Source organism: Perca fluviatilis, chromosome 22 (genome assembly GCF_010015445.1).
Source record: "Perca fluviatilis chromosome 22, GENO_Pfluv_1.0, whole genome shotgun sequence".
NCBI classification, from domain to species: domain Eukaryota; kingdom Metazoa; phylum Chordata; class Actinopteri; order Perciformes; family Percidae; genus Perca; species Perca fluviatilis.
Genome location: NC_053133.1, coordinates 1,359,657 through 1,384,133, shown reverse-complemented (window position 1 = coordinate 1,384,133; position 24,477 = coordinate 1,359,657). Strand labels below are relative to the sequence as shown.

The 24,477-nt window shown below is 42.2% G+C and overlaps 1 protein-coding gene across 1 annotated transcript in view; it reads left to right on the top strand.

The window, feature by feature from the left end:
• Positions 1-24,477, top strand: part of si:dkey-225n22.4 (collagen alpha-1(XXI) chain) — a 92,788-nt gene that overhangs the window by 64,142 nt on the left and 4,169 nt on the right. Inside the window, exons 22-29 of the mRNA XM_039789599.1 lie at positions 3,207-3,260; positions 5,447-5,500; positions 8,240-8,311; positions 9,368-9,403; positions 12,398-12,442; positions 18,414-18,446; positions 22,894-23,040; positions 23,311-23,365. Of these exons, the coding sequence (XP_039645533.1) occupies positions 3,207-3,260; positions 5,447-5,500; positions 8,240-8,311; positions 9,368-9,403; positions 12,398-12,442; positions 18,414-18,446; positions 22,894-23,040; positions 23,311-23,365 (496 nt within the window). The remainder of the gene's footprint in view (positions 1-3,206; positions 3,261-5,446; positions 5,501-8,239; positions 8,312-9,367; positions 9,404-12,397; positions 12,443-18,413; positions 18,447-22,893; positions 23,041-23,310; positions 23,366-24,477) is intronic.

Here is a 24,477-nt window from a genome sequence, read left to right as displayed (position 1 = left end):
ATTAATTTAGCCCAGGCGCCATATGAGTCCATTTGATTTACTTTGCAATGCCATTAAGCTGGTGATTGGCTGTTAATTTAGAACTAGAAGTCAAATGAGTGTGTGTGGGTTTACGGCTGTACACACAGTCAGGGCACCCCCCTCTGGTAAACAAGATTACACACAGCCAGATGCAATTACAGCAGAGCACTGTGAATACACAGACCACCATGGTGATCATTGGACAATATGTCTGTATCTCTGCCGCCCTCTCGTGGTCAAAGTGTGACATTACAGATAGATGAGAGGACACTGAATGGACAGGCATTTACTTTAACATACATTAAAGGACACATTTTGATGGCCATGGATTTACATATAAAACAGAAACTGATTTTGTATTTTTTTCTGTATCCTGATCCAACTCATACTTTCTCTTTGGCATATAAGGCCTTGATAAAAAAAACAGCTAAAAGCTGGTGTAGCCTGCTGCAAAGATCTAAGTGCACAGAGGTCATCTTTCCACTAGTCTATATCCTTCGCGTTCCACTTCCAGGATTGCTCCGGTGCTGCATGTCTTTTCTGTTACCTTCCTCTTCCTCTGTGTTGGCGTTCTAACCTCTGGTGGATTTCTGAAGACTATGGTTAACTGCTCCTCAGATCTCTGCAGGGTAAATCCAGACAGCTAGCTAGACTATCTGTCCAATCTGAGTTTTTGCAGCAGCTCTGTCCGGAGTTTATCACCGCCCATGACGATTCTTATGGGTTTAAAGAAATGCCATTAAACCAGAGCACGTTTTCCTCCCATCCCTGAATGCTATGTGGAGTAGCCAGACCCTCCTTCAGTGTGCTTTGGAGGAGGGTCTGGCAAAGCGAGACTACCTTTCCACAACCACAAGCTTCATATTTTTGTCTTCAACCCCCTCTTTCTATTCCTGTCAGTAGAACAGAACACTGCTATGACATTCTGCCTGCAGTGGGTGGTTCTCTGACTTATCTGACACCCATTAAGACACAGACACATATAGAGTCAGGAGGAGGAAGTAGGATGAGCCACCCCTTGTATCTAGGCAACCACAATTAATAACCATACATAGATGTCAAACTAACTGTTTGACAGTTAGTTTGACCCAGCCATGGTCTTTCATATGTACATACTCATGGTTAACATTACATTGTATTGTATGTATTGTAAATGGTTTCTTATTGCTTTAACTTGTGTATTTTATTTTCCCATATTGTTACAATCACTGTGTTTCCGCAGCAAACTATTAAGTTTAAAAATGGATTGTGTTAAAGTACCAACTGAAAGGGCGTAAAATGTTCAGATGCAAATGTCCATGCATATATTTCAACCCTTAATCTTTGAAACCTTTCATTTCTAAATGATATATGTACTATTATATATGTAACCAAGAAGGTCTACATACACATGGTTCGACCCAACTGTGAACCCCAGGTTGAGCCATCAATTACGTCAACGTGTACAAATTATTTACAATATTTACAACACAAACCTCCATATCAATTCGATATCAGTTACATATACATCAATAGAGTGCAATCAAATACCTCAAAGAAACAAGACCCTCTGAATACACTGATCACAGGAAAAACCATAGCAAAATACTATGAACCCATAAAGCAAACAGGTAAATGATAAAGTAGCAAATAAACAAACATTACACTAAAATTAAGGATTAAGCAGACACAAAACAGTATTAATTTTGGGAACAGGGCCTAGTGAAAAGGGAGAAAGGCAGCCTTTTCACAAGTGGTTATCCAATCTTAGCTTAGCAACCGTACCTTGACAGGCTTTGGATTTCTCCACATGTTGAATCTGTGTCCATGTGGATTAGGGTAAAAATATGTATACAAAGAGAACAGAGGGTGATCCCTTTTTTTGCCTTTGAAAATTACTAAGAATTTGGAGTGTTACATTTGCCACCTTTATAATGTGGTCATGTGGTGTGGCATGTGAGAATGGAAAGCCTGACGGGTTTAGCTAATGGAAGGTTGATAAAAGGCCTTCAGCTGGGATTCACACCTGGTTGGAATTAGGTGAAGTCTATATAAGGAAGACCTCTATTTAGTGTGTGGGTGCCTTTTTTCTTAATAGAGTTTTTATATATTATAAATATATATATATATTATATATTATATATATATATATATATATATATATATATATATATATATATATATATATATATGCACACACAACCGGTCAGAAATTTCCATTCCACTCCATTATAGACAGAATACCAGCTGAGATCAGTTGCATTGTTTTTTTAACCAGGGCAGCAGTTTTCAGATTACATTATGTGCTTACATAATTGCAAAAAGGTTATCCAATGTTTTCTCAGTTAGCCTTTTAAAATGATATCAGATTAGTAAACAGAATGTGCCTTTGGAACATTGGATGAATGGTTGCTGATAATGGGCAATGTAGATATTGCATTAAAGATCAGCCACCCACTCAGATCAGATGGTATTCTGTCTATAATGGAGTGGAATAGAAATTTCCAAGTGACCCCAAACTTTTGACCGGTAGTGTGTGTGTATATATATATATATATATATATATATATATATATATATATATATATATATATATATATTGGGATGTACATACACTACTCAAGCAAATATGTTTATATGTGAAATTTGGAATTGGGATTGATTGGTATTCATATTAGGGGCATTCTAGGAGCTGAATCAACAAAAGAAACAACAAATATACTGATTTGGGCAACAATAGTACATTGACAATGATACTCACATTTTTATGGTTTGGCTTTTTTTATTGAAAATATTACCTTTTTTCTCTTACAGTCAAACAGATTACTGGAAAGTATATTTATTTGTGTGTGTGTTTCTCTGGTGAAGGCATGTGGGAAGATAGAGCTGGGCTCTTGATACAGCACAATGCTCTGTTCAATATGCAAACTGGTGTGTGTTTGCGCGCACAAAGTGTGGACGTGCATGAATTTGTGTGTGTGTGTGTGTGTGTATGTGTATGTGTGCGCCTGAGCCATCTCATTTCTCCCTCAGTGCCTCCTGACTAAGCCGTCACGCACTCTGTCACATTCAGCCCAAAGCACCGTTCCTGTCTCTTTCATCTCATTCTCTCGCTCTCTTTCTCCCTCTCACTCCTCTCCTCCCTTTTCCCTTTCCTGCCCTCCCTCTCCTTTCCCTTCTCTCCCCCAATTTCTCTCTCCGTCCAGGGAATCCAGGGCCCCCGGGGGCCGCCCGGAGAGATTGGCCAAGATGGTCCCAAGGTCTGTGCGTTGAACGTTATAATTAGTTATTATGCTAATGGCCTGCTGCTCCCCAGCCGCTCGGCTGTTCTCAGCCTGTTCTAATGCTTACCCTCCCTCCCTGTTATGTTGATGTTCCCGTAGAGAAAACTGCATTTTGCTGAGAGGGAGGCAAATTGTAGGTGTTTCTAAATATGTGATATATGCTATTCTGCCAAGGACGGCTCATATTCGGACTGTTGATGTGTGTACACTTGTATTTCTCTCGTTCAAAGAACAAGTTTAAGTTTGACTCTTTTAGACATTTATGCAAAGTGAGGGTAACAGTATTTTACATAATTAGGGGGTTAGTTAGAGATTTAAAGGGTACTCCAGTGATTCGTTATTGCTATCTTTTGTAAAGTTGGGGGATTTGCAAGAGACAAGTGAACAAAAATGGTCAAAATCAAAGAAGCAGAGACTGTAATATCCTGACTTTTAGCCCCCAAACTGCAAAAATACCAAATAAACTAATCCTTATCTGTAAAGTCAGTGGAGTGCCCCTTTTTGCAAAGACTAGCACAAGGGGCATTTTCATATTTCCCTGACCTTGAAATGCAGATTTCCTGTCCCTTTGGAATTTGTATAATCAGGGCACAGCATGCGCGACATGCAGATGGCAGGAGAGTGAGTGAACGATTTGAATTTCATGCTTATGAAGGTGAACATGTGGTCGTTGACAGTGTGCTGAGAAAGAGAAATGGCACCTGACAATTCAGTAAATCGATCAAAGTAAACATAAATAGATAAATAAACATACAGCCTAAATAAACACTTTTTTTAACACATCCCTATCAGGCAGTGCTATAAGTGCTCATATTATGCTTTTTGGCTTTTTCCCTTTCCTATATTGTGTTATATATCTTTTTTGTGCATGTTATAGGTTTACAAAGTGAAAAAGCCCAAAGTCCCCCCCCTACCCCCCCAAAGGGACTTACCATCTCCAACAGAAAACACTGTTCACAAACTGCTCCAAACAGCTCTGTTGTAGTCCAGCCTTTACTAGAGACAAACGTGGGTCACTTTGGAACACACGTTATAATGCTCACCTATCTGCTAGTGTGGCACGCCCTCATGCTCTGCTTCTGACTGGCTAGTAGTCCTTACCTAGGTACTGTCAGAGCACGCCCTCATGCTCTGCTCCTGACTGGCTAGTAGTCCTTACCTAGGTACTGTCAGAGCACGCCCTCATACTCTGCTCCTGACTGGCTAGTAGTCCTTACCTAGGTACTGTCAGAGCACGCCCTCATACTCTGCTCCTGACTGGCTAGTAGTCCTTACCTAGGTACTGTCAGAGCACGCCCTCATACTCTGCTCCTGACTGGCTAGTAGTAGTAGTAGTAGAACCTGAAAATGAGCATAATATGAGCACTTTAATGTTTAATGCTCTTTTGCACTACTCCATCTGCACAAACTGTATATAGTATATATATATATATAAACTGTATATATGTACTACCCTCAGTATTTTTACTTGGACTATTGTTTTGTATTGCATTACTGCCATACTACTTAGACATCACATTGCACAAACTGTTTATTGAATATATTCGACCTGTATTTTTGGTAGACTCTTGACTGTATTTTGTACGTTTATATTTTGCGTATTTAATGTTTAACGTTTGTGCTTTGTCTTGGCCAGGTCATCGTTGCAAATGACAATTTGTTCTCCATCGGCCTTACCTGGTTAAATAAAGGTTTAATAATAAATACATTTTGCTTTATCAACAGTGCGATTGATTGATTTTGCGAGTTCTACTCAAAGTGGACACTAGCCTGGGAACCAGACGAATCTGTAAGCTCATGTTTTATTAGTTCTGGCAGATACGTCTGGTCCCCCTCTCGTTCAGACAGATTTTGAACCACCACTGTCATACCTTGTGTGACTGACACAGTTGTTTAACCAGGAAGAGACCAGTAACGTGACTGGCTAAGAGCATAGTGATTAATCACCACATGCTGTGATTTATATTCCACTTCAGACAACATTTTGTGCATGCTGCCCTCTGCACAGCATGCAACCACACTCTGATATGCTCGCACTGATCGGTGTGCTGGTCTTTGTAATGGTTAAAATAGAGCCATATGATTTGTGTTTAGGAATGAGTGTATTTAACAGAAGGCCTTCAGAAGTATTGTCCGACAAATGTGGTGTGTGTTTTATTTAGGGGAAGGGTGGAGACCCAGGGGTCACTGGTCCTATTGGTCCACCAGGCCAGAAGGTGAGTAGAGCCGGAGATTATCGACCAAATAATTATATAATTATAGGCATTTACATCATACCTAGTGTCGCTAGATGATTGTTTTTTTTTTACCAAAATGTCTGGTTTTAAGAGTTAAAGTGGGGACAAACAGTAGTTAGCCTAGCTACCTAGCAGGGGGAAACGGCTAGCTTGGCTCCATCCAAAGTAAAAAAAATCCATCTACAGACACTTCTATAGCTCACTAATTAACTAACACGTATCTGAGAAACAGGGAGGGAGGGAGGGAGAGCCAGGGTGTCTGTTATTATTGTCCACAGTTAATATAATTAATTACATGCTTTGTAAATAATTAATTTGAATGAATTGCATACATCAATATTTGCCATGAGAACCTTTTCAAAATATTCAAATGGATTTTTGGTAGATGAGTGAACCCATCAATAGACATAGGGCTGGACCTGAATATGAGCTCAGTGTTGAGTGTGAGAGTCTTTGTGTGAGAATCTGCATTGCATTTTTGCTGTCATTGTTGGGTTTCTCTGCTTTCCTTTGATTTCTGATCTCTCTCTCTCTCTCTCTCTCTCTCACACACACACACACACACACACACACACACACACACACACACACACACACACACACACACACACACACACACACACACACACACACACACACAAGACTCTGCAGTCCGCAAACCTGTTCTCTCACTACCAATATTAGCTGCTGCTCTGTTTCAACAAGTTTAAACTGAAAAAATGTGCATGCAGACTGAAATTCAGCGTGCTGTTCTGTCTGGATTAGGCTCTGAGCAGAAGTCTTATATGGTGAAAACGCTCTGAGGTCTGTATGGCTATTGTAAGAGCCAATCAGTGCCCTTGGTATAAATAGGAACCAATCTTTGGTTCCTCGGGTGCAACGTGGAAGCACATACAGTTTTTTGGCTTTAAATGTAGAGGCTAAGCCCAAGCTTTAAGCCCCTGAGGTGCTGTTCCACGGGTAGAGTAATTGACGCATTTTTTACCTTTTTGATCAGTGAAAGTCCCAATCATATTTGCATTTAAAATCCTTTGGTTCCATTTATTTCCATGTTCTTAGTTGGGTTTCCAGACAAATCACTGCTCGTATGTATGCCTGTGTAGTGTTGTGGTGTTGGTGTGCATGTGTGTGTGGTCAAAAACTGTATGTGCTTCCGGGGTTGCGCCCGAGGAACCAAAGATCGGTTCCTATTTATACCAAGGGCACTGATTGGCTCTTACAGCTATACTGTAGCAGCCTGCTGTCGCTGGCTGAGTCCTTCCCATGTCATGCTTGTTAAGCCCAGTGAATGAATGAGCAACAGTTTTGTCATCCGCTTCCATCATGTTTACAGTGCTACGTACGTGCGGACGGTTGTGTATTCAGTGATATACGGGGTCAAGGGGCATCATAGCGCCTGATTCATCCAACCCGTTGTTTTTTTTTACTTTGACAACAACATATGTTTATGATACTTGGAGATTTTGTTCGGCAAGTTCATCTCCACAAAGGAACACCACAGAAGTAAAAAGCAAACGTTTGCAACAGATTTTGCGTGTTTGGTATAATGTCGTCCCATTTACCAAGTTGTTAGCAGCCGCCATTTTTAAATCTAAAAATGTGTATGTATTTTATGTTGGGAACAAAATGTGTAAATCGCTTAAGCTTGAGTTAACCACAGACTTTATTTCAGGCATCCGACAACAAAAAAAACAAAAAACATTCAAAAACCCATTGACTTTGAGACGAGGGAACCAGAAGGGCAAAAATGCTAATTCAGGATTTAGGACTGATTCCTGCAGCACTCTGTAAGACTTTAGAAATAGTTTCAGCATGTAACTAATTATTTATATTTCTGGAAACTTTTACTTTTACTCCACTACATTTCCCCTAAGCATCTTAGTTACTTGTTACTACAAAATAAAATCAGAAGTAATTTGTTACACTGGAAAAAAGCAGGTTTGGCGAATCTTTGCTCCTAAATTGCCAATTTAATGCACGCTCCATTCCAGTTGGTGACGTAATGTCTGTTTGTTGCCAAGCGGCAAAAAAAAAACATAGGCCAAAACTAAAGAAGAAGAGGAGGAAGCTGAATAACTGATAGTGTCATGGAAACACCTGCTGTAACAGATGATCACCCCTCCTATCAGTAGATACTTGTACTTTTACTCAAGTATGACTTTCAAGTACTTAATACAAGACTGCTTTAGACAGAGCCCCCTCTTTCTGGTCTTTATGCTAAGCTAGTCTAATCGCAGTTGGTGCTCTAGCTCCATAGCTGATGCGCATTGGTATACATCTTCTTATTTATCCCTCAGCAAGAAAGCACATGTCCCAGTCGGAAACCCTCTAGAAACTCCTGAGTCACTTCAGAACAAAGTATTAGGTGTAGGGACCAGTACTGGTTCCCTTTTTTCCTCTCTCTAGCTGTGTCCCCACGTTGCTGTATTTGACACTCCACATCCACTCTCGGCTACCATTGTCTGTTTGTTCTCATTCTACCAACCAGTTTTACTACTACTACTACTACTACTACTACTACTACTACTACCACTACTAGCTACACTTTTTCTGCTCCCTTGTTGGATTACAAACCAAGGCCGGATGGTTCCAACTGTTTTCTAGAGAGAAATAAATAGCCAGTTTTAGGGGAATACCACAACACACTGTATGAACCGTGTCATTTTCTTAAATGCCAGCCATTGATTTCCAGACCACAGTAATATTTCACCTCTGCAGGGCTCAACAGGGGAGTCAGGTTTTCCAGGGCTGCCGGGTGCCATGGGGATGCCGGGGTTCAAAGGTCACAAGGTGAGAGTCAATTCATATAATAACATACATAAACCAATTAAAAAAAATGACCTGGATGGTTTTGTTTGGACTTAATGAAGTCTACAATTGGCAACAGAGGCGACGCTTTATGAATGATTTATAGCTTTGGCCGTCAGGATCACATTTACATGTACTGTATGTTGACAGCTTAACATAATGCATACGTGTTAATGTATTATTCATTTTATGCTTAGATGACATGACTAACTTCAATAGTGCTAAAGGTTGTCCTTCACACTTCAGAAGCAGCATGCCCATGCTCAGTGGCGGATACTGTACTTAAGTCCAAATGTTGATGAGTCTTACTTTTTTCATGCCACTTTCTACTTCTACTCTGCTACATTTCAGAGAGAAATATTGTAGTTTTTACTCCACTACATTCATCTGTTACCGCTTTAGTTACTAGTTACTTTACAAATCAAAAAACACAAAATACATTCGATTTACAAATACAGTGTTTTATTATAAATGAAACTACCCAACAATATAACGGCCTACAAGTCCGGCTGAGATGATTAGACCATTAAACCCTTGATTGACACAACTGGTTGGATCGTTTCCAGTCTCTAAAATGTTAATTTATTTTCTGCATTGAGTACTTAACATGCTGCATTTGATTTTCTTTTGTACAGTAGGTCTACTGTATGTTATCAACAGGACAGCGATGCTCATGATGGCTTTTTTGTCATGATGAGGGCAAAATTACTTTTGTCAGAACATAAACGGGGAGGCTGTGGCTCAGTGGTAGAGCGGTCGCCTGCCAATCGGAAGGTTGGTGGCTTGATCCCTCGCCCTGCAGTCCCATGTCGAAGTGTCCTTGGGCAACCCCGAGTGCAAATGCGTGTGAATGTTTATCTGATGAGCAGGTGGCACCCTGTGCGGCAGCCGTGGCCACAGTGTGTGAATGGCGAATGGTTGAATGGTTCCTGTACTATGTAAAAGCGCTTTGAGTAGTCGTTAAGACTAGAAAAGCGCTATATAAATACGGTCCATTTACATAAACCTGAAATTACAGTATGTTCAATGTATTTTTAGGGCGAGAGAGGTGAGACGGGCTCTAAAGGACACCAGGTATTGTACTTTTTCTTCACACTATTAACTGGAAAGTCATATGCACACACAGATATGTGAGAAAGGGGAGAGAGAGAGAGGGGGAAGACATGCAGGAAATCGTCACAGGTTCGGAGTCGAACCCTGGTCCTCTGTGTCGAGGCATAAACCTCCATATATATGTGCACCTGATCTAGCCACACGATTCCTGTTTTAAAAAATAAAAATGAACTGAGAATGACGCAATTAATTGTTGCGTCAACCCAATGTCGATAAAGCAGAGTGACCAGCTGATGAGAGCACCAGGGGGTGATCTCAGTGAACAGAGTGGACAGCACGCGGAAACTGTTGAAGCTGGAATGTGCTACTGGAATTATAACCCTTTTCAGTGTTATGAAATAACAAGTTAGAAATAGGGCCTTTTTGTTGCTAACACTTAATAATAATGGAACATGAATTATCATGATTCCATGCATGACTTTAATCATATCAGTGTTTTAAGATGGAGCAGGTCAGAACTTTATTTGAAGGGCCACAGACATGATGAAGTAATAAAGAAGTCATGTGTTATTAACCATGATTAATAACACTACAATTATTTTGAATGAAGGTACACTGCTGTGACTGGTCAGCTTTGCGAAGAAGACATGAACATCATTAATAAATCAGAAATCATGATGACTGAAATACCTTCATTGATGCATTAAAGTGATGGTTCGAGTAATTCACCCTAGGGTCCTTTGCAACATGACCTCGAGCCAAACACCCCCCCAGAAGCTTTTTTCACCTGGGTCTAACATTGGGCGAGTTAGCTAGAGTAGCGTTATCAGTATGACCCTTATCGCAAAGTTACCCCCTAATAATACGGAAATGATACCAAACGTTGGTACAAATAGGTTATGCTCTCATAAAACGATGGATTGGAAAGTTTGTAAGTACACCAGAAGTTTATAATAATACTTGCCTGCTGCCTTCTGCTCTCTGCTGTTGTTGTTGTTGCAGATGAGTGCTTAGGGTCGTCTACAAATTACAACACCGAAAAGAGATGCAACAAAAATATGTATTAATTTAATTTTTTTTTAAAGTAAGTGCTGTAGTATAACTAGCAGGAGACAAGTAATAATTGAGGTAAGTTTGGAGACATTACCTTATTTAATCATTGAATTAATAAATATTTTTGTTGTAACTCTTTTCGGTGTAGTAATTTGTAGACGGCCCTAAGCACTCGTCTAACTGCAGGTAGCAGCAGCAGCAACAACAACAGAGAGCTGAAGAGAGCAGGCAAGTGTACATAAACTACTGGTGTACTTACAAACTTTCCAATCCATCGTTTTATGAGTGCATAACCTATTTGTACTACTGTAGACGTTTGGTATCATTTCGGGCATTATTAGTGGGGTAACTTACGAGACACAAACGTGGGTCCATTAGCCTCTGCGCTAAGCTATTCAGCTGATAACGCTACTCTACGCTAACTCTCCCAATGTTAGACCCAGGTGAAAAAAGCTTCTGGGGGGGTGTTTGGCTCGAGGTCATGGTGCAAAGGACCCTAGGGTGAATTACTCCGAACCAGTTTAAGTAACGCATTGTTCCTGCATTAAGTCATGCATGAGATACTATTAATCCTTGTACATTACTGATAGTTCATGAAGTACTACATGCATGAATTCATCATAATCATGTACCATTTAAAAAAAAAAAAGTCCTATTTTTTTAAGCTTTGTCTCTTGGCTGCCTCTTTAAATTTACACTTCTTAAACCCACTTTTGTGCTTGTATTCCATTCCAATTCCATTCTCTGTCTTGAAACCCAGTGTCAATTACAATAAACCAATGGGCCGATCTCCCTGTTTTATGGGCCGGTCACACTGGGTTTGGCCCGCTACGACCCTCCGTTCCTGAGACGCATCCATTTTTCCTGTTTTTGTCTTCTGTGTCGACACAAAAGACCGTAGCGCCTCGAAACCAACGTCTATCTGGGGGGGTTTTGGGAACGGTGAACACGCCAGCCTTTGCCCCGTATCGCTATGACCTTCCGTTATATCTTGTAAAACATATAAAATCCTGTATCTACTTTTAGAATAGTCATTTTCAGGAAAGGTCAAGTATGAATTTAGTAAAAAGGTCAACCTGCAAGTTGCTCTTGAAGTAGCACTGATTTACATCATCCTATAAGTGGTAATTAGGGCACTTGGCATGTTTGAGTAGGCTCCAATATCTTCTACTAGTGTGAGTGTAAGAAGCCAAACTAATGCAATACTATCATAATATCAGTGTTAATACAGTCACATGTACACATGGTTTTCTTTTTTATATTTTCTTTTTATTATAGATCTTCTTATTAGCTATACCTGTTTTTTCACTGTCACAAAGGGCTGGGGCCTATTCCAGCATTAACACCTCAACATTGTAGCAACAAGAAGCCGTCCTGTTGGACTTCTACCATTGTAACCACAGCATCAGTCACAAATTGAACAATCAAAGTGTGTGATGAATAGTCTGACTGAGTTGCTTCCCTTTATGTGCACTAATGGAAAAGAGTGTAAGAGCCCAGAGGAGCAGAGTACGGAGAGCACAGCCACACATGAGATAAAAAGTCAGGTTTGTAAAAGGTCACCACTAGCCAATTCCTATCCCCTCTCTCCGTGGGTTTCTCTTATTGGCTGCTAGTGGTAATCATGACCTTTTCTCCACTGTCTCTCTCTCTTGCTCTCTCTCTCTCTCTCTCTCTCTCTCACACACGCGCACACACACACACACACACACACACATACACACAGAATGAAGACATGGACCACCACACAGTAACACATACACACACCTAAATCGCCACACCCGTTGTTGCACACACATTTAATCTCACCCTTGAAACACACACACACACACACACACACACACACACACACACACACACACACACACACACACACACACACACACCACATGAAGCCATACCAGCAGGTATGTAAACTGACCCATACAAACATTCAGTTAATCATGATGTATCTCTTTGCAGGGGGAGCCAGGCAGAGATGGAGATCCAGGGACTCCTGGTGTACCTGTGAGTGAAGAGTCATACTGCTTCCACTGGGTGGCAGTGACGCTTATGTTTCTATAGGTTTAATGGGGATTCTGGGTTTTAATAATGTGTGTTTGTGTGTATGTGTGCAGTTACAAGGAACAAATGTCCCCGCAAGGACAGGAAGATAAGGAAGAATACGGTGGCCAGTCCTCACTTACAATGAGCTAATTTGTGGTTAGAACTTGAGTTTTAATTTTTTGTAAAGTCTGTCCGTAGTTAATATCATAAATCCCCTGATACAAGTCACCACAAAGACTTTATCACAAAATAAATATGATAATAATGAACTCTACCAATATAACACCTCTCTAAAAGTGACTTTACAAGGTACTTCACGCGATTAAAATCCGGCAGCATATAAAACACATAAAAATGCAATAAAAGACTGAAGAGAAAACAGTGCAAGCAAACAGCAGAGCAGAATTCAATACAATACTAAAACTGACTAAATGAGAAGAGACAAACTAAAAAATGAGGGAATAAAACAGCAAGGAAGACAGTAATGTAAAATCATAAAATCAAGGACAGTTATTCTGATAAAGTAAACTTTCAGCAGGGACACAGAAAGAGTTTACTGACTAAACTGAGCTAATCTGTTTAGGAGAGTTGTTCCAGAGTCTCTCTGCCCTCATGGCAAAGCTTCAGCTCGCTTTGGTGTTTAGACTCAACCTCTCAACTACCATATGAGGATCATAGTGTCACGGCACAGATTATTGGCTCAATGCAAAGACTAGTGGTGTTAACGGACCACAGTTAATCCGTGGTCCGTACGGATCACACTCACGGTTCGGAATGCCTGTGAACCGCGGATCAATTGCAAAGTTTAACCATAATAATAGTGTGAAATAACTTTTACTTTCGCTGTTACTTAACGTAGGCTGATAAATCTCTCTCTCACCAGTGCCTACACGACCGGTACCGGAATAGCAACGCAGATTTCGGTGCCTCATTTTGGTGCCACTTAAGGCGCTGACACACCAAGCCGACAATTGGCCGTTGGGCAGTCTGGCGAGGTCAGTGACTCGAGTCTGTTCGCTGTGTCCCGTGCCGTCGTCCGTCCGATGAGCCGTCATCATATTTGACATGTATAATCTGCGGGGTAGGCACTGCCGGCAGTGGGACTCAAAAGACCCATCTGATTGGTGGAGTGCTAACCCAGAAACGGAGAGCGGGATGTGTGACTATTTTAGTACAATATGAGATTGAATATGACAGCTTGGCTTTGAATTTCCGGCGAAACCAGACCCACGTGACGCGGTCGTCCAATCAGCTGCCGGTTTTCATTTTTGGGCGACAATACAGATTATTGCCGCCTGCTGTTATGGATACGTATTACGTTTAGTCTCTTCAGTGTGTTCCGAGGCACTTTTTGGACCAACATTTTGGAGACTGACTAGTCTGACTGGCTTTTCTGCCGACGGTTGGCCGTCTGGTTGGTGTCGGCAGCTTTAAATGCCTGCGCTGCTCTCTGATGCTCCGAAACAGACGTTAGAGGCAACAGAAGCATCGCTGCATGTCACGCTAGTTAACACTAACGGTACACTTGGCAGGTAACGTTGATGTTACCGTTAACTAGTAGCTGGATTAAACGCGGTTAAAACGCTGACAGCTAAACGGTGTAAACGTGTGACTGTATTTCCCTGGAGAGGCTTCCAACAGCGGGACGTACAACAGTCTGTCGCTAAAGCTATGAGCTAAAAGACACAAACTAGCACTCTGGTCACTGCTGTTGTTGGAAAAACAACAGACGTGAATGTTGCGTTTACTTGAAACTGGTAAACCTCGTTTAAAGTTATTGTGAAATACTCTTTTCTCATCTGCTTTTGTCATTTAACTGGTGAAAGAAGTTAGTATTGTTAAAGGCTATTGTTGTTACATTTTTAATGAATCATTTAAATTCCCCCCTTTTTTGTGCTGATGCAAAAATGTATCCAATCCGTGACTCAAAACCCGTGGTCCAATCCGAACCGTGAGTTTTTTTGATCCGTTGCACCCCTATCAAAGACCCAATGCAAACACTCAGGCATGGCAGGCTGAATTACAGGCATTTAACTAGAAATCAGTGGTCAGTTTACAGATGTACAGTTGGCAATTATAAAATTCTAAACGGGCAAACAAATCTGACAAAGTGAAGGCACAGGGGCAGGTCAGAGACAGGCAGCAGGTCTAAGACTTGTGAAGAATGAAAGGGAATTTCAAAGGAATCGCCACTTGACCTTTGCCTTTGTATTAACTGCTCTACAAAAGAGGCATGGTTGTTACACAGGTACAAATACATCTTTTTTATAAACGTGTGAACTTACTGTCCAGTGAGTGACTGTGCTAACGTGCTTGATAATTGATAATGGTGGCTAATAGTTTGCGGGATGGCAAGTTCAGAGAGCTATTGCTACCATTGTGTCACAGCTGAGACACAGTAGGCTATGATGTTATTTATAACATTAACAATGAATCTGTTCTATTCAAGTGTCCCAGTAAGCCATGACAGTGTGACGGTTAGCCGGCTTGAACAATACCAGGACCCTGAAACTGAAGCAGCTAAATGGAATTCATAATTGATTTTATTAATTACATTTGTGCTATTCCTATTGTGACATGTCAACATGTTTTCTGACTGACTAGTGCTAGCATCTTCCCAGCTAGTGTTAGAGGGGTAAACTTGTAAAAAGATGAGAAAGAAAAATTCTTCATGAATAATTTCACAAGGTAAGGCTTCGTAAGGAGAGAGAAGCAGAATTGCATAATTGATTTAACCTGTTCATCCATGTTGAGATTATCGTCCTCATCAATAATTGGTAATGAGCAAACATAATGGTATGAATCGATCTGTGATCTGCAATTTCCAGCTTTCAAGCCAAGCTTTGTAATTTACACATTTCAATGGGAATGTTGCCAAATGAGTAGCATTTAAGAATTGATCGGTAAGTATCGATTACTGAGGAATCGAGCTTCACTTCCCTAGATGGGGTTTAGACAATAAATCCAGTGAGGTGTGTGTGTGTGTGTGTGTCTTTTCACACAGCAGTAGCGATATTGCAACATGTGAAGACAGAGTTGTGTAGTCCTGTCAATGACACTTGAGACAGATAAAACGATTGTATTTCTCAGTATGCAGCTTAATGTTCACACTGTAATTCCACAGGGTTGAGAGCAGCCTATCCTCCTTGTGACACACTCTTAAGGCTAAATACATCAGTGAATCACAAGTTTGTCACTGCTGAAATGTATAAGACATATGTTTGCCTTTAGACAGACTTCCCAATACTTACTGGGAAAAATATATATGACTACACTGCAGTTCAGGAGACGGTGTGTTCTGTTTTCCGGGTTTCCCTTCTCATTACCACTTGTCTTCTACTGGAAAGTAAAGTGGCGCTCAGATTACAGTGCAGAACTCTGTTTTTTGCAAAGGCCTACAAGACTACAATGTGAGCGTTGCTCTGAGATAATTACAGATTGAAACAACATTTTTGTATCAAACCTGTTAGCTGCATCCGAGGGCTCATATTTTGCAAAGCAAATGTTAGATGGCAATACAGATTGAGTTTGCTCAGTTGCAATGGAACTGAAGATATTAGTGTTCATACATATTTTAGCATCTCTAGGATTTATCATCCATGCTGTCTAAAAAGTCAAGGTTGACAGTTCATTCTAATGATATACAGTAAACCAGAATCACACCTTATTACATGGAAGTTTTGGCACAGGGCAAATTTCAGCAGATCACATACATACTGACATGCATCCTGTGTAGACAGGGGATCGCAGCCAATCACAGGAAAGTGTTACTGAATGGAAAAGTGTTACTTCATGAAAAGAGTATGGCAGAGCAGCTAAAGGCAAAAAAGTGGGAAGTGGGCCAACAAACAGATATAAGGCTTCTGGGAACACTTAGGCACCAAAATTGGCTACAATTGCTGCTGTTGATTATCAGTGTGGATATGCAACTTCACAGTGTGGGTACATGTGACCCAAAGAGGCAGGCCATCTCATCTCTCAAGAGCCTAAAGCTTGTTTATGTGGAGCGTTGTAGCATGAATAGCTTTAAATGACGTTTGGTGAGTTTCTGTACTCATCCAGAACTGGACTAAAACTCCTAGTTGACATTAGTTGAAACCCCAGGACTGCTAATTTATTTATGATAATATAATACTGGCCCAGTCCTGGAGAGTCAGGAACTGCACCAGTGGACACAACTAGAGATTCTCATCTACAACTAAAGCCACTGATCAAAGGATACTGAAACAACAGGAAAGAAGAGTCTCACCGATATCCTGCTGTGAGAAGTGTGTGCTCCAACACATGTAAGAATGCTTTGATGCTTTATTATGTGACCGCATCCTTGATAATGTGATTGCTTTTCAATGGTTTGATGTTTACACTATTGTACTATGTTTTAATGCTGAATAATAATGTTAGCTATATTTGTATTCTACATGCAGCTAAATATCTCTAGGTTTCTATCATGGGAGAGTGAGGTATTGAAACTAGGGATATTTATGTTCAAAAAGGGAAAGATTAGTTTAAAATGAATGCCAGGAAAATTTAGGACGAGGGAGTGGCCAGGGTCATCTTTGACACTGCCTTCGGACCAAGACCTTTAAGTAAAAGACGACAGCAGACTTGCATGTTCTTTCTTCTCTTTTACTTCATCCTGCATGTCATGGATACCAGCTGCTACACCCATTGGACATTCCTTTGTCCTCTTCGTTCTTCTCTAACGCAAGCTGCCCGTGGGCCCATGTTAGAACGAACTTAGACCCATCTCTAAGTTGGAAAGAAGCACTTGAAGAAGCTTGCAAAGACTTTGAGAAACGGCTCCAGTTCAACAAAAATCCCCTTTTTCATCCAAACAGTTGGTGACCCAAAGTTTCACCTGCTGCTGCAGGAAACGGTCCAGCGGAGCCGCTCCGAGGGAACTAGCCAGATGAGGAAAGCGAGTTTCCAGGCCCTCAAGAGCCGCCGCTGCAGCATCCCACCGTCATCCTCCCGCATGCAGTCTCCATCCATCCCCAAACTTATTCTCTTTTGAATATTGAACAGATTATTGCTGATAGCCAAAATAGAGTTCAAGCATTCTTATGATAACTAAATATACATTAATTAACCACCCGCCATGTAATTTACCTACTGAGCTCCAAAGGGCCAGTTAGTGTGTGATGTTGCCACTATAGTGGTTTTTCCATGCGTCGTTTTTGTAATTCAAGCCCTAGTAGCTCCTTAAAATCCGTAGAGAACTTGGAAGCTGATGTCCAAGAAAATCTGCTTTTTTTTTTCCCTAGCTTTTTTGTTTTCTTTGAACTTCCTTTGTGTAGTTAGATGACGTAGAAAACTGTGTGCTACATAGGAAATTTGCATTACACTGAATGTTTGTTAACTTCCCCACGCTGCACCGCAAAGCTTAGTTTGTATTTTTGACTATTCACAATAAATGGCATCCTTTTGTATCTCCAGTGTTTGAGTCTGCATGTGCAATTGGGGCTTTTAAGCATGCTATGGGCAGAGCAGCGTGCTGTGGCCATTAACATGCTTTGAAAAGTGCTCCCAATGATCATGTGTTTCCTTGACAAAACTTCCTTGAAGCAGAATGAGGGAACACTGGTTTATTTGTTTCCTATGGAACTATTGCTAAAATAACATACCAGTAAAGAGGAACATGTGGATGAAAAAGAGGAAGTATTTAAAGGGAAGCAGAACACAGCCAAAGCCTTTTTTTTTAGCACTTTAGGGAATGCATTACAATAACCAATCTAAAATGTTTTGTAAGCCACCGGTTACAACAGAAAAGAGAATAGTTCTGCATCAGCAATGCAGAGCAGCAAGTATAGCTCCTCTGACATACTAACTCAGCCTTTGATATGTAAGCTGAAGTTTGTAACTGTATCTCTCTATTTCCCCCTCTTCTCTTTTCCTCCCCACCCTTCCCGTTCTCTTTTCTTTCTTCCATCAGGGTGAAGTGGGACCCATGGGAAGGAAAGGAGAGGTTTGTCGAATTAGACTTCGTGGTATTAGATATAATCCATTCTGTCTTATTCTGCACCACAGTGAGAAGCCCTGTCAAGCCTGCGTGGCTGCTATAGAAGACTTACAGAGCCAATACCTCCAAGCCTGGCCCCCTGGGCAAAAATATACATAACAAAAGCCCTCTTTTCTAAAGGCGCACACATCTGAAATATCAAACACTTACAGTACTGTCTGCAGAATCACAATTCATGGAGATATAGCCTCCCTCAGTTGTGCAAATGCTTTACCATTTGTAGGATATCATTTGTTGAAGTCCACACTGTATTAGCATGATTTTTGATCAGTAACAAAAAAACTATGACGGACTAGAAACCTTAGGAATGCTGTGTATAGATTTAATTGGTATAATTATATCAATTGATAGCACACCTGTCAACCTACCCATTCTCGCATGGCACGTGCAGTTTGCAAAGATCAGGTGGAAGATTTACCACTTAAAATACTCAATTTTTAAACAATGGGAGCTTGTTTTCAGACAGACGTAGACAAAGGCAGCTTCTCATTTCTAGCTGGAGACCGTTGATTTTTGCCAGCTAAAATGACAACTACCGCAGGCAGATTTTATCAGCTATAACTATCTAGCTAATTAAGCTAACTTAGCTTAGCATGTCTCATACATAAACTCATGATGATCCATGTAGAAGACATAGAAATAAAGAAACAGCATTTATCTTGTGTTGCATTGTAGAGTAAGTTAGTCCTAGCTTTTAATGTATGATGTAATTATTTATTTTTCGAACAGGACAAAGGCCATAGACTGTATAATATTAATGGACAGAGCATGTGGTTGCGTCACCCATTGGTTTGTGGAGATCAGCTATGAGTCGTTGAGTTTGCCGTTATGGGCGCAGCCATCCTGGTTGCTGATGTGACGATTTTAGACGAGAGGGAGGAGCCCTTACACTCTATGTTACGTTACACACTTTCAATGGCAATCACATCATAGCCACGCCCTAAAACACCCCCTGCTTTATCGCCGATTTTAAAATCAACGAGACCATAATTCAAAAAATGAACATCATTCTGTGTTGCAGAAGACTTAAAACTAGCGATTGAGACCATAAACTCATTATGAAAATGTTTACTGAGGTAATCAATCAAGTGAGAAGTGGGTCACTTTCTCATAGACTTCTACAGAAACCAAACTCCTTTTGCAACCGCATGTGTCGCCCCCTGCTGGTATTCAGGTAGAATGCAGGTTTAAGGAGTCTCTCCCTGCTGGAATTCAGATAGGATTCACATTCTCAAACGTCAATGCAACACCTTTATAATATAATATATTATATAGATATATAGATTATAATAAATAATGATATTTGAATTGTAAAAAGGAAAAAAGAACGGGGTTGGGTTTAGGAAAAGAAGAACGAGGAAAGCAAACATGAGTGGCAATCGGGAAAATCTGGACGGACGCTGGCTGCCGGCTGGCTGCCGGCTGGCTGCCGGCTGGCTGCCGGCTGGCTGCCGGCTGGCTGCCCGCGGACGGACGCTGGCTGCCGGCCGGCTGCCGGCTGGCTGCCGGCGAACGGGCGCTGGCTGCCGGCTGGCTGCCAGCGCTAAGTGCCCGGCTGGCTGCCCGCAGATGGACGCTGGCAGCCCGCAGACGGACGCTGGCTGCCGGCGAACGGACGGTGGCTGCCGGCTGGCTGCCCGCTGAACGGACGCTGGCTGCCCGCAGACGCACGCTGCTCCCCGCGAACGGATGCTGGCTGCCGGCGAACGGACGCTGGCTGCCGGCGAACGGACGCTGGCTGCCGGCGAACGGACGCTGGCTGGCTGCCGGCTGGCTGCCGGCGAACGGACGCTGGCTGGCGGCTGGCTGCCCGCGAACGGACGCTGGCTGCCCGCAGACGGACTCTGGCTGCCCGCGAACGGACGCTGGCTGCCGGCTGGCTGCCCGCGAACGGACGCTGGCTGCCCGCGAACGGACGCTGGCTGCCGGCTGGCTGCCCGCGGACGGACGCTGGCTGCCGGCTGGCTGCCGGCTGGCTGCCGGCTGGCTGCCCGCACGGACGCTGGCTGCCGGCTGGCTGCCGGCTGGCTGCCCGCGAACGGACGCTGGCTGCCGGCTGGCTGCCCGCGAACGGACGCTGGCTGCCCGCAGACGGACGCTGGCTGCCCGCAGACGGACGCTGGCTGCCCGCGGACGGACGCTGGCTGCCGACTGGCTGCCCGCGGACGGACGCTGGCTGGCTGCTGGCTGGCTGCCGGCTGGCTGCCCACGGACGGACACTGCCTGCCGGCCGGCCGTCTACAAAATTTCCCGGTAGATGTTTTGGTTCCACTCCGCCGCAGGGTTAAGGAAAAGGATAACGGGAAAGCAAACGTAATTTGCGAGAAACGAGCCCATGTCTCTGGGGGACGCCAACAACTGACAGTTGGGTTAAGAAAAACGGGAAAAGCAAACTTCACACGCAGGAAAAGATCTCCGGTCAGCTTGAAAGTCAGGTGTTTTCCCCTCAGACTAATTGCCAGAGTGATAGAGAAATGGCTCTGCCAATTGCTATTTGGCAAGTGGGCGGAGTCAAACGTTTAGCTCCACCCACATTGAGCCACTCCTCGATCTGCTTACTGCAGTCAGGGCTTACTCGCTGGAATTCAGATAGGATGCAGGTTTAAGGAGTCTCCCCCTGCTGGAATTCAGATAGGATGCAGGTTTAAGGCACTTCCGCATTTGCAGCACTTTGCCGAACCGGATGCTTTGTACGTTAATATTATACAGTCTATGACAGAGCCACTAACATTAGCTAACTCTGTTAGCTTGTTGTGAACAATTATTTTTTTCAACGCAAGCTATAACCCCACTACCTAATATAAATGACTTATTAATTTGCTCTATGGTAGTAACACAGACCGTAACATTAGTAGGGATGCACCGAACCCAGATTTTTGGGGTTCGGCCAAATACCGAACCCACTGGTTAAGATTCTGCCAAATCCCGAACCGAACCAAACCGAACTCTACTCCCATCCTCTACTCCCATCTTTTATCTTTTATTTTATTTCTAATATTTTATTTTTAATTTAATACATACTGTATACTGTGTACATATACTTATACTTTACTTATATTGTTTATATTCTATTTAGAGAATGTGTGACATGCACCAACAACACAAAAAGAAATTCCTTGCATGTGTTAAAAACGTACTTGGCAATAAAGCTTTTCTGATTCTGATCCTCAGTCCATTAACACAGTAAACACAATGAAGTAAACAACGTCCACAGCCTCTAAAATAGTTAAATGTAACAACTTAATGTTTAATTCAAACTCTTTTCACATCGCAGGAAAGCACATTGCTATCGCCAGATGAGTGACAATTTTGTTTGGCAAATTTCCGCTAACCAGTGTATGGTGAAGGCATGTTGGGGGGGTGAAATTAGAAAGCTAAAGTTAGCTAACGAGCAGCAGCTGGCTGTTCGGTCGCTCTGCTCCCACTGTAGGGAGACTCATTTACCGAGAGAACGGCTGACAGCCCGGGAGAGGCACTGTCTGGTTAACACAAGTTTTTAGCTGTGACTGTTCTTCCTTACCTGAAGTTGCTGCATTTTGGCTGTTGTCTATAGATTCCTTCATGCACAACTCAGACGCAAATGTCTTAGAGGCGAGACAAATCGGGATTGCAAATTGAACATGTAGCTGGACTTGAATGTCTTTTGACTTAAAGTACTGCCAAACAACACTTTTTCTGCTCACAAGTTCCATTTTCACAACGCGCCGTCATTACGTCGACCAGCGTAGCGCGCGTAGTGCAACCATAACTCTACAAAGAGTATATAAGTAACAAGAGCGTTCAGTCCAAGATGGCGGAGCTGCAGCTCGGTCATGGGTGCGTTTGTAGCAATGGAACGTTCTATTGAGTTTCTCCTCTTGTTACTTCTATACTCTTTGACAAGAGCAGAAAATCAACACATCATTTGCCTCTTTTTCTCGAGTTTCGCCTCTCGTTAAAAAAATTCTAAGTTTCGACAGTACCCGAACTCCGTCAAAAAGCCTGAATACTGGGTTCGGTGCATCCCTAAACATTAGCCTACTTCACTGTAGGTACTAAGCTAGTAGCTAGTCATGCTAATGATTGCAACTTACATTGGAGCGGACAAACACACTGCTTCATTCTTTCCTTACACTTTTACTCTTGGTTTTTGGGAAGGTTAAAAAAAGAAGACACAACCCTCTGAACTGTTTAAATACAGATTTTTTCTTACTACAGCAAAACTTAACACACCAGCCTAGTTATGGTTGGTAAGCAATGTTTGGGCAATGTTGAGGGACATTGTTCAGAGAACAGTCAATTCATGCTTATGTATGAAATAACATAATGTAGTCAATTATTACAAAATAAGCCTTAATTTCACCTTTTTCCTTTTGTAACCTAATATTTTCTGTCCTCCCTCCTGTTTCTTCAGGCAGGAGTGACCGGTGACATAGGCCACAGGGGCCCTGAAGGAAAGAAAGGGGACATGGGCCACATGGGTGCTGTTGGCCCCAGGGGATTTCCTGGTCATGACGGGATTCCGGGCCAACCAGGCCAACCAGGATATCCTGGGAAACCTGTGAGTGAACCTCCTCCTGACCCTCTCCTCTGGGATATAAAAAAAAAGATGAAAAAAAGAAAGAAATATGGGCTGAAAGAAACAGTCAGTGATTTCCTGCCTGGATTGGGGGAGTTATGTGTGGGAGTAATGGGAGTGTTGCTGTCAGTGTGTGTGGTCTATGTGAAGACAGAGAGTGGAGCGTTGAGAAGGTCCTGGAAATCTCCAGGCACACTCAATCACAGTCTCACAGTGGATTCGGCTGAATCAAAGTGTAATTGTGTGTTGCAGGGCAAGCCTCCCTCAGATGAACATCTTCTAAAGCTCTGCACTGATGTTTTGCGTAGTAAGTATCTGTTTGTTTTTATGTCACTTTGTGAAAACCAGAGTCTGGGGTATGAAAGCCCAAAATTCACTCCCAGCACACACCAAATGATGCACACACCAACAGTTATCTCAGATGTAGAGTTGCACATTTTGCACGGATTATAACACACTGGGTCAAACTGGGGTATTTGGTGAACAATTTAATGTATTATTCTTTCTGTAAAAAGTAGCATAATGTTAAATACCCAACATATAATGGGTATTATTAATTTTTACCTTCATTGACAAGAAAGTGAAAGTCATTAAGTGGGTGCATTCAACAGTCTTTGGCCTCAGCCCAAAGCAAATCAAGCTAAACTATGGGTGCTTTCCATATCAACATGCCTCCTTGCTTCCCTCACCTTTATCCATTCATCATAGCTACTCCCAACAGTAGCTGTGTTTACATAGACCCTAATATTCCACTAATAAGCAGAATAATAGCCCACTCAGAATAAAAATGCATCATGTAACCACTTCAATCGGAAGAGACTGGCCCGATCAGGCCCAATCGAAAAGACTTTTGAAATGGGTTGACAGGGGTGGTGTAAACCTTTGATAATCCGTTCAGCAGGAAAATATTAATACCTAATCATTCTGCGCCACATAGGGGTAACATTAGCTGATGTTGCTTTCCCGGGAAGGACTAAAACTTGGCGGTAGCAAAACAAAATGGGTCTGTGGCTGATATAACTTTTTTGTTGGAGACCCTACTTTTCCTTATATTTCCAGCAAATTAGATGCATCACAGCGGGCGGAATCACTTTGCGCAAGTCATATTCTGATTAAATGCTTTGGAGCATGTAAACGCACATCTTATATCACTTTATTTAGGGCCATGTAATCAGTTAAGTTGGAATTTCTAGTTAGGATGACCTCAATTGGGTTTAAGAAATATCATATACATTATGATGCAAGAGGCTGGATGGAGCCCACTGGCTGCCCGCTGCTACTATGCATAGGATGGGTTAGGATACACCGCCTTTATTTATTTCTTTTATTTCTTTAAACCAATCCCAACCGGCCTGGGGTGGCGGTAAGCCCAGATAGCGGAGATAACAAGAGGGGAGGGAACAGATATCAGGCTTTATT